Here is a 10,343-nt window from a genome sequence, read left to right as displayed (position 1 = left end):
TTTCACAATCTGTCAATTAATTATTAATTCGCAAGAATTATTATTCACATCACAAATACATAACACCGTACATACCTACATTAAAAATATTTACCTACATATTTAAAATAACACCCACGTCCATTATTTAAAATACATTTCAATACGGCACTGGTCCTCATTATAATAATAATTAAGGTACTTTATTTTACGTCGAAATGTGCAGTAATAATAATTTAAAACTATTGTTTCTTAGGGTTTTTATGTTATAACTCAATAAATAAAAAATTCTTCCTGCGTATGTTTTTGTTCGAAAAGTAGCCGACCGATATCCCTGAAAATTTTAAAGTTTTTTCTTATTAGTGCCAGTAGTGTTAAGAGAGTGGTTTGAATGGTAGAAGTAGTTGGGGACACCCCAGGAATACTTAGCGCAATATCTCTTCACCGAAATGAGATACGGAGTCGAGTTAAAGTCGATGTACTGTAATTTTTAGTAATTAATAGTAACATTGTGGTACAGTAGTGAATGGTGGAAGACGCCCGAGAAAGACATTTGCAATAGCGAAGCATTGCGGTTTCCATCAGTTATTAATATTTTATTTCTATGTGTAGTAAAGATTTTATGAAGATCATTGACATAAATACAGTGAAGATAACATTTCGTTTCAATATGTTTTATTGAATATTGGTTTAAATATGCCTTGTATGCAAGTGTTATCACAAATTAGGCAATTTTGTCAATTGATTATTATTTCCTGCGCCTATATTATTAATTTTAGTAGATAGATATTAAAGTGTCTGCCAATAGTAAAGTGGTATTTTACCAGTCACTAAGCGTAAATTGTATTTCTAGAATAATGTAATTTTCTAAAAGTAATAACCTTTAACCAGCTATTTTTTAAAGTTTGTTTTCTTTTAGGGTAGTATGGATTAGTTTTGATCACCATGTCCAATACCCAAAAGCGCGCAAGGTCTAGGCGCAGATTAGCAGCCATTTCTTTCTTATCAAACATTTCTCTGGACGGAACATTCCGCGACACAAAGTTTGGACAGGTTCACAAAGATCCTGCAAGACTCGAGAAAACAGAAGAAAAAATCTCAAATCCCGCACAATGTGAAACTGTAGACGCCAACTCGGATGTATTTTCCTTTTATGACAATATTCAGAACCGAGACTCGCTGAAAAAAACATCAAACTCGGTCGCACAAGCTAGCGGCTTCGGAGTCAAGATTAACAGCTTGGGTAGAAGTCCCGACCATCATTCCGTCAGCTCGGATTCTGAGAGCACTGTCACTCCGGCCAAGGGGCCTCTGATAGCCGCCCACTCGTTCCGTGACAGGTGAGTACTCACTCATAGAGTGGAGTCTAATGCAGCAGGGCGGTGGTATTGTTCTGGTTGATTTGATCCGAGTGTTGGTTGTGCAGGAGCAGGAGTCAGAGCGAGGCGGGTCGCGGAGGGGCAGGCAGCAGCAGTGGCAGGAGGGCTCCTTTCACGCACGCCCCCAGTGTGGAAGACAAATACAACAGTAGCAATGAAAGCCTCAATATCGGTGATTATAACATATACACCGTCTTACATATTATTGTGTACCTAAACTTGTAATACTATGACTTGATGTTTTCAGGTCGCTTGAGACCAAATGCTATTCCTGAGTCTCAGAGCGTGGGGACCAGAGAAGTTCGCCTCGTAAAGCCAGCCAGAGGAGTCAAGTTTAAGGATGAGCGCCTTATTTTTGCCACTGAGAAAGGCGTTCCGTTTTTGATATTTTCTTCCATATCGTATACTAAAGGCCAACGTCTTGGAAGGTAAACAATCGATTTTATTTTATTTATAGAAAAATTTCTACAGAACATTACAGAATTTTTGGATCTAAAGCGCTATACTGACTGCTTTGGACGAATTAGAGTCGACTCCGTCCACTTCCCCACAAGCATCCAATTATTGCAAATCAGTAGTTAAAGCGTAGTTGTTGCGGAAAGTTGTGAGAGTCTTCTTTAACGGTGAATTTAACCGACAGCGAATGGATTCCCCGTCCACACAGGTATCAGTGTCACTGGACTGGAGTAAGCGGCATGGAAGGAGTAGCTACTGGATCAAAAATTCGAATTCTAAAAAATGCTGTTTAGATGTATCCAGTAGCGACTCAGCACTGGACTCTACATCAGTAGATGGGATGACAAATTTACCTACATTTCTTAAACAGTTTTTCTTTGCTTGACTGTTAGTCGGTGGGTGGTGGAATATAGTTTCAGGGCAGGTTTCGGTTTGGCCCATCCCCTTGTATCTACATCATGTGCATATGTATGTACTCTATTTTAGACCAGAACTGCGAAAAGACGGAGTTCGTCGGAGGAATACTTCTGGTCCTCGACCCCTGTCCTCCATTAACGATGTGGCCATTGACACATTTGACTTGCTGGGCGTGGAGAGAGGGGAGAACGGGCAGGAGATGTCGTACGGCAACCTTCTGGTCCCGACTAAAGTGTTTGCCCGGGATCACTCCAAGAAGGACAACGAAGGCATTGCAGAACTAATCCACTCGGCCGTCAACAAACATCCGCACGTGGTAGCCAGGTACTTTCCTATCTACTTCACTTTATCATTTGAAGGATCTTGTTATTAATCGCTTTCCTCAAGGATTGTAATTTTACTCCCATTAATTACACTATTACATTATTACAGGACGAAACTTTTGACTCGGCAGAAGGATAAAAAATGGTAATTTTTCGAAACGTAATTATCGTAGGCTTTCAATAATATTTTGTTTTTTTTTTTTTATAAAATAAGATTTAAAGTTTAATCTTATAAATGCTTACTAAAATAATGTTAGAACCATTAAACCTATTAACACGCAAAATAATATTAGTTATGTACATATTATAAATAATATTTTTTATTTATATATGGGTGTGGTTATAAAATACCTTGTTAATTCTCCATAGCGCTTGTGCGATCTTCACATAAAAAAATAAATTAGGGATAATGTTTTCCCTTCTCCAATCCCTAAACCACTATACAAATGTTGGCTATTGAAGGAATTCTGTGGTCCTTTCCTAACAGCGGGTCCGTGAGTTCCGCTTTTTTGGCTTTTACCACGTCTACAAACTTCGCATTGCTTTGTTCACTCCCCAAATAAGTGGTTTATAAATCTTCCAAATCTGGATAGCTCTAGCTTACTCCTTTCGGACTGATTAATGTAAATATTCCCTGGGATATGGAAAACGAACATATATGTGCTTGTCTGTCCTTTTTTCTGCATCATACTCGAAAATCCAGGTTTCATCACAAGTTATCTGTAGGTAATGAATTTATCAGGAATTTCACACTGAAATTATTAAAATGATGGTAATTGAGAGAGCGTTCAACTCATGCAGGTGAAGTTTTGATGGTTAATTTAGTGCACTGCCATGCATATTGTTGTGGTTAAAGAGAATTTGATGAGGAATTAATTGGGTTACGTTATTGCCACACCTCGTATCAACCTTTTGCTTTTCCAAATGATGTTGTGCCCCTAGCCTAAGCACTCTGGTCCGAATGCCTCTGTAATGAGTGATGATATGTAGTGTCAACTGAACCTGAATTGGAACATTTCTCTTGTAGTACTTGTAACTGCAGCTGATCTTATCAACACAAACTAGTGTAATCAATTAATAACATTTACTTTAATGTGCATAGGTACCTATAACTTTTGGAGTACCGAAACAAAGTTTTCGCCGCCTGCCAGCTGATTCCATTTACGTAATAACGTATTTGTTTTTGCAAAATAATGTTTTTTGCAAAATATTGTTTTTGTAAATTGTGTTGTCTTACCAGATAACGTGTTTATAAAAATAGCATATACCATGAGTAGTTTCCCCAGAATAGGTGAGAAATGATTCTTTTGATTGTGCCATATGGATACGGCGGTACTCAAGCAATTAATGCATATTGTTCAAAGATTACTTAGCTGAGTCGAATCTTACAATCCAAGTGTAGGATTTATTAATGATTTCCTAATGGTACTGTCATATTTATTTATTGGACAATTTGTATAGCGCCACTTTTATGAGATATCACCTCCTATGCTATACGCGTCAAGCATTTTTTGGGCATGGCCTATATCACCGTATCGCTCGCGTACAATCCCATACAGACCTGTCACCAGACAGATGATGTGTTATAAGTGTGGGCATGGCGATGATGATATGCCGTGATGGGCTAGCCAGGGGATATTTGAAAATGATCCCATCCAAATAAATGATATTCCGCGGCAGCTCCCCATTAATCCGAACCCTCTCCTGCTGGAGGGATAGCTTTGTGTGACAATACAACATATAATCTGTATAGGCCATGCCCAAAAAACGCTTAATGCAAATGATGTTATCTGACACAGGCATAATACGTAATCATTTATGTAATTGATGAAGAAAATCGTGGAAGTTAAGCAATATTTTTTTAATTTTTATTAAAGAAATAATTAGGTTTCTACATATTATGAGATTTTAATACTACACTTCCATTATCAGTTAAATCTATCCAATAAAAGTAGTGTTGCTCAGTTCTCTTCCGTAACCATGCTCCTAATACAGGCTATAATAATTAACCTATTTTTAAATTGCAAATGAATAGGATGCAAGTGAAAGACAAAAACAATATATTTGTAATTTATAATTTGATTTTTACCTACCTGTATAGTGGTGCATTGGCCTATGGAAAATTGTTTGTGCACCAGTGATAATAATTTTTTCCCGCCGACAAAAGGTTCATGTACTGCTAGCATTGGAATTTCGCCCTAGCTGAAATATTTTAAAATGCGATTTAAACCTGTAATCCATGAGAAAGTGCATAAATTTTTTTAACAGAATCGCTTGCACTTGAAACACTTTAGAGTTCATTTTTGATTTCTCTCAAAAAGGGTTTGGAGTTCCAAAGGTTAATTAAAATCCAACAGTTGACATCATCAAATACATCCTCTAATTGAATAGGCTAGAATTCCCCACTTTTCTTATTATGTTTGTATGTATCGAGGAGTGCTATTTTAATAAAAGGTTTGCAGGTAATGGCATGTCATTTAATCGAGCATTGTTTGTATGTAACATATTTGACAATAGTAGGTAGTCTAAGGTTGAGGATAATCTGATTAGTGTTACAGTAGATTCAGATTTATATTTTCCCACATTAATATGTATTACATTCAGATAACAATAACAATAAATACAACTTCTGAACACTTATGGTGGTATTGCATGATGTATTAGAATTAGACGGTTGGCACTACTTGTACTTCTTGGTTTATTGTGGGTTAAAAGAATTTCCCCCTTAATAATGAAACGTTTTTTAAAGTTTTAAACATCCATTAAACAATCATTTACCCTACGTTAATAGTTGTTTATCAGTTGTGTAAATTTAAAAAATATTTATTAGTTAAGCCTCTTAGTATCCTTTGATTCTAATTCACCTGATTTCTCACCACCAGTTCAATGTGAACCAATTCACAATGTGGCTGAATGCCTTTTGTTGTGGGTTGAGAGGTGTCTGAGTAGGTACATTATAATATTAAAATTTGCTGGTTGGATGAATTCAAGAATCGTAGAATATTTACTCAAAAAAAAGAAGAACGAGCTATTCGCACACATAATTTGAATTCCATCAAGAAAATTTATATAAAAGGAAAGCAGGTGTACCTAACCTACCTTTAACACTAGATATTGTGATTTCCTCCGCCCCCCTCGTTTGCTAGTATGTATAATATATCCCTTTCGTGTTACTTTATTTCGTATGTAATCATGTAGGACTGCCATAATACGAGCCTATTAAAGAAAATCACAAAAAAATGTTATTTATAAAAAAAATTAAATCAAATCTTTATGAATAAAAATACAAATGTTTGTTTGTTCAAAGTCTTAAATCTCCGAAAGTTATTCATCGATAACTTTAATATTTTGACACAACTATGCATTCGAATATGCATGTGTTTTTATATACCTATATTAAATAGATATAACCTGTGACAGGTAAAAACATGTTTTTAAAAACATCGACATCTGTTGGACTGACATGCTTTTTTTTAACATACTTCGGCTGAGAAAGTACCCATTCGGTCGATTGATGCTTAAGGCCGGGAAGGGTAGTTCTACCTTTTGCGCCGGCCTCATTTCAATGGCAGAAAAGACGAAATTATTCAGTGTTTTTACACAAATATTATATACCAATCTCTTTGTAAAGGTCCCAACTATATGTACATAATTATCGAATCGTAATGAAAGTCTTTTTTTAAATTTATTTTCGTGCCTTTCATTTATATCGGTATTTCAACAAAAGGATTGTATATTATTTGTTAGTGAAATAATTCAATTCCTGGAATGAGGGTTTTTATGACCGTGAAACCCGATTCGAATCTCTTTCCCCGTTCCGCACCCACTCAACTCCTAGGTGCAAGCGAGCGAGAAATGTCGGGCCTATTTAAAGAAAGCAGGTATGAGTAAATACCGATAGGCGGACCGTAATAAACATATTACAAGGTTAATTGAGTTGCATTTCAAATAATATTCGATTTTAGTTTAGTACTTTTATAGCTTCCGTATGCTGAGTTACTATGTAGAAATTTTTATTAAAATATTTTAATTATTTTCGATGATAAAGCGATTTAAAACAAATTGAATAAATTCGCATGGGACCTTTATTTTCGCCCGGACTCAGCATAGCGCCAGCGCAAAAAATACCCGCCCGAAATGTGTTAATATAACAGCGCCATCTGTTGGATGTAAAAACAACATGCGCTATTGTTTTTCTCTCTGCATAGACAGACTACAGCAACACACGGGGTACAGCTAGTATATTAATAATAATAAATATAAACTCGGAGTAAACACAACCCCTTGCCCAGAATGTGTTATTTTTTAAAAAATAAAATCAATCTGAGGAAAACAATGCCTATTACGCTTTGACTTTTCTGTTGAACATCTCTCCTTAGATTACATTCGTTAGATGAATGTAGATCTTCTGCTCTGCTAGTACTAGTGCAGAAATGGTTCTTCATCACTCAGGGAAATGACTTGATTCCAGGTGCTTCTCGTATGAGTCTTCCCAGAGACCGAACATCCCTTCATCTCCGCCACACACGCACCCCGTCGATGGCAAAACCTTTGACTGGGAAGATACCAGTTTGGTAACACAAAAGTCTGCAAGTATCCAATTCTTGTTTATGATTTGATTGCTAAAATAATCATCGCATTCTAATGGCAGTTTCTATTTGCAGCTGCAGTATACCCCCAATCTGCTGGATGATCCCGAGCTGATTGCCGGCAAGCATAGAACATTGCTCACATTCACGTCCTACATGACTTCTGTCATAGATTATGTGAGGCCACAGGACCTAAAAAAGGAGTTGAATGACAAATTTAGAGAAAAATTTCCTCACATAAAACTCACTCTTAGCAAACTCCGGAGGTAAACATTTCATATTACCTTGTTTACTATTGCAACATTATAGGATTTTTGGCAAAGGACGATCAGGTGTGTGGATGGATATTTGCTTGGTGACGTGTCTTACTTCTCTGCTACAAACGGATGATAGTCTCTCGTTGAAGTATGAAAATTAGTTTTCGTTCAACATAAGACCTGTTTGTAGTCGACTTGAAAGAAGCATCGGGTTCCCGCCCGGGCGTCTTTCCACAGTATCACAGAGTTTTTAATATATTGTAAGGTTATTCGTAATCCCCAAATGTTTCGTTATATAATTTATTTTTATTAAGCACGCATTTTTTCAATAGCTGTTTAGGGTCGTGTATTTGTGATAATAATTTTTCACAATTGCATTTACAGTATTAAACGTGAAATGCGGAAGATCGCTAAGCAAGACGGCAGTGGATTAGACCTGCTGACCGTAGCGCAAGGCTATGTATACTTTGAAAAGTTAATTTTAGCAAATCTAATAAACAAAGACAACAGGAAACTTTGTGCAGGAGCTTGTTTACTGCTCTCGGCCAAACTGAATGATGTAAAGGGAGACCCTCTGAAGTCACTTATCGAGGTAATTCTGTTCATCTATTTGTTCAGTTAGTTACGATTTGTTCAGTAGACTAACATGTGGTGTGATTTCAGCGCACCGAGAGTGTGTTCCGGCTGAACCGCAAGGACCTGCTGAACTGCGAGTTCGCAGTCCTAGTGGCCCTGGAGTTCGGACTGCACGTGCCCCCGCACCAGGTCTTCCCCCATTACCAGCGCCTCATGCACGAGTCCTGACCCCTGGCCCCCACCCCCCGCCTCCTCGCAGCTAGTCACTAGTCATGTCATACCAAATAATATATATTATGTCTGTTACTCTTTGTTTTGTTACTCCCCCCTCCCTCACGCAGCAAAGCCAAGATGCTTCTATGTGAATTCCAGCTGAAGGACTGGTATGGGTATAAACTTATGACAGGAGAGATGAAAAACAAGTTTTAAATTAAAAGTTTATTATCAAAAAATGCTGATATTTTTCTCAGGCAAAAGATTAGACAACATTCACTGTTAAATTCCTATCGTTCAAAGTAACGTGCATGTTAGTTTTATTCCCTATATTAGGAAAGGAATACTTCCCCAAAATGTTAGTTTCATCCTGCTCGTAAAGAGACACATTGAGGGTATTTTTACTCTCCGGCGACAGTTGAATAGGCACGGTAACTTCTGAGTACAGAGGACTGCCGGCCGGGAACAGGCAAACACTAGTATCTCTGTACTTGGCATAGATGGGAGAAGAGATGCAATCTATCTCCACATGAATAGACTTCAGGTTGAGCTCCGGGAGGCCCAGCAGCAGGGCAGCTTGCTTGGAACAACCCTGGGCCACCACTTCGTCCGGGCTGTATCCTGTCAACACCTCGGCTTGCGGCAGCAGGGCGGCTACGGCAGACTGCAACTTCGGGATCTTCATACTGCCACCACACAATATTATTTTATTGATTTTGCTTTTCAAAGTTTCATCTTTTAACAGGCTCTGAATGGGACTCATGTATGCGGATAATTTAGGAGTAATTAAATTGTCAAATCGTGCCCGAGTTACATTCTGACTCCAATCCACACCCTCATATAGAGACTCGATGAACACGTGAGACGAACTCAGAGTAGACAAAACATGTTTACAATTGTCAGCGTGATGAAAGAGTTTACTCATGGCTCTGCGGTTTTCTTGAGGATTCAATTTCCATTTTTGATAAAACTCGCTGGCTATATAGTCACTCAGCTCGCGAGTTAAGCACTTTCCTCCGATGTCGGCATTGTGCACGCTACCCTCTATGCTGTACATGCCTCCTGCCACACGCACGACGGCAGCGTCGCACGAGGTGCCTCCCAGGCGGTAAACCAGCACATAGTCTTCCCCAGGCTTCGGCTCTTCCCCACTGGCGCCCTGTCCCACGCCGTACGCAAGCAGGGCGGCCGCCGGCTCACTCACCACCTGCAGCACCGTGAAGCCCGCTAGCTCCGCCGCTGTCATCATGCGCTGCCGACTGCTCTGCGGCCAGTGGAGGGGCGCTGCCAACACTGCCTGGAGTTCTCCGTCTGTGAGGACAGAATGGCTGGCTATGCTGAACATTTTACCGAACAGCTTTGACGCTATGTCATCGGGAGTGAATGTGACGATTTTGTTAGGCAGTTGAAATTCGTATTTTATTACGCTGTCGTAACTTATTATTTTACAATCGCTTGCGGCGACGAACGTTTCGGTTTCGGCATCCGTTAAATCGTTGTTGAGGAGCCGTTTATTGTTGGTGATGGTAGGTTTGTTTCTGGATTGCCCACTTTTGGCCGAAGCTCCGATTTCCCATTCGTTTTCATTCAGCGCTAGAACTGCCGGGGTCACCCTGTCGCCTAAGTCGTTGGCGACCACTTCAGATTTACCATCATTATTCAAAACGAGGCAGACAGAGCTGTTGCCTAAATGAATACCGAAACACGCTGACATTTTTTTATCGAATTATCTTGGAAAGCCTTATTAACTGCACTAATTACACTATGATTACCATATAATCCCAATTTGGTTTAAATCAACTAAAACACAAGGTTCTCTTATAACCTAAAAACAAACATGTCAAACGCAACGCGACAGAGACTTTTGGAGACTTTCCTGAGATTGAAATTGTAGAGGCAACAGGCAAACTTTACTATAGACAATATGTGAGTATTATAATGTAGAGGCCTTGTTCACCCGTGTTCAAACTAATGTCAGTCAGTATGTTATAACTCTACTTAAGGGATGTTAATAATTAATATTATTCATGTAAAAGAAAAGGAGGAACGAGTAAAAAAAGAAATTACTTAGTTACAAAACACTCTTAAAATTTATTTAATAAAATGTATAAAGAAGGGTTAGTCTTAATCTAGGCTTAATGATAGTTCTTAAAA

The 10,343-nt window shown here is 38.5% G+C and overlaps 2 protein-coding genes across 3 annotated transcripts; one reads left to right on the top strand and one right to left on the bottom strand.

The window, feature by feature from the left end:
• On the top strand, positions 1 to 8,271 carry LOC149424165 (CDK5 and ABL1 enzyme substrate 2). Of its 2 annotated transcripts, XM_089631189.1 has the most exons (10): positions 1 to 177; positions 899 to 1,319; positions 1,406 to 1,530; positions 1,606 to 1,786; positions 2,301 to 2,555; positions 2,664 to 2,699; positions 7,026 to 7,143; positions 7,219 to 7,409; positions 7,785 to 7,992; positions 8,064 to 8,271. In XM_089631189.1, exons 2-10 carry the CDS (start codon positions 925 to 927, stop codon positions 8,202 to 8,204), a joined length of 1,650 nt encoding a protein of 549 aa, XP_089487315.1. In that variant the 5' UTR covers positions 1 to 177; positions 899 to 924; the 3' UTR covers positions 8,205 to 8,271. The 2 variants fall into 2 exon arrangements, with proteins under 2 accessions (XP_089487315.1, XP_089487316.1); XM_089631190.1 differs by lacking the exon at positions 2,664 to 2,699.
• A 134-nt stretch (positions 8,272 to 8,405) lies between these two features.
• On the bottom strand, positions 8,406 to 10,058 carry LOC149424164 (heat shock 70 kDa protein 14). The gene has a single exon (XM_089631188.1). It carries the CDS (start codon positions 9,901 to 9,903, stop codon positions 8,455 to 8,457), a length of 1,449 nt encoding a protein of 482 aa, XP_089487314.1. The 5' UTR covers positions 9,904 to 10,058; the 3' UTR covers positions 8,406 to 8,454.
• Positions 10,059 to 10,343: the final 285 nt, after the last annotated feature.

Source organism: Hesperophylax consimilis, chromosome 4 (genome assembly GCF_061612785.1).
Source record: "Hesperophylax consimilis isolate HC1 chromosome 4, BYU_Hcon_1.0, whole genome shotgun sequence".
Taxonomy (NCBI): domain Eukaryota; kingdom Metazoa; phylum Arthropoda; class Insecta; order Trichoptera; family Limnephilidae; genus Hesperophylax; species Hesperophylax consimilis.
Note: the sequence above shows the minus strand (reverse complement) of the source record. Positions and strands in the feature narration are given on the sequence as shown.

Excerpts from the sequence above, each read along its gene's own strand:
- LOC149424165 (XM_089631189.1), top strand. The coding sequence starts at position 925 with ATGTCCAATACCCAAAAGCGCGCAAGGTCTAGGCGCAGATTAGCAGCC. Across the intron at positions 2,700-7,025 it reads CGGCAGAAGGATAAAAAATG|GTGCTTCTCGTATGAGTCTT; the intron begins GTAATTTTTCGA and ends ACTTGATTCCAG. Across the intron at positions 7,410-7,784 it reads ACTCTTAGCAAACTCCGGAG|TATTAAACGTGAAATGCGGA; the intron begins GTAAACATTTCA and ends TTGCATTTACAG.
- LOC149424164 (XM_089631188.1), bottom strand. The coding sequence starts at position 9,903 with ATGTCAGCGTGTTTCGGTATTCATTTAGGCAACAGCTCTGTCTGCCTC.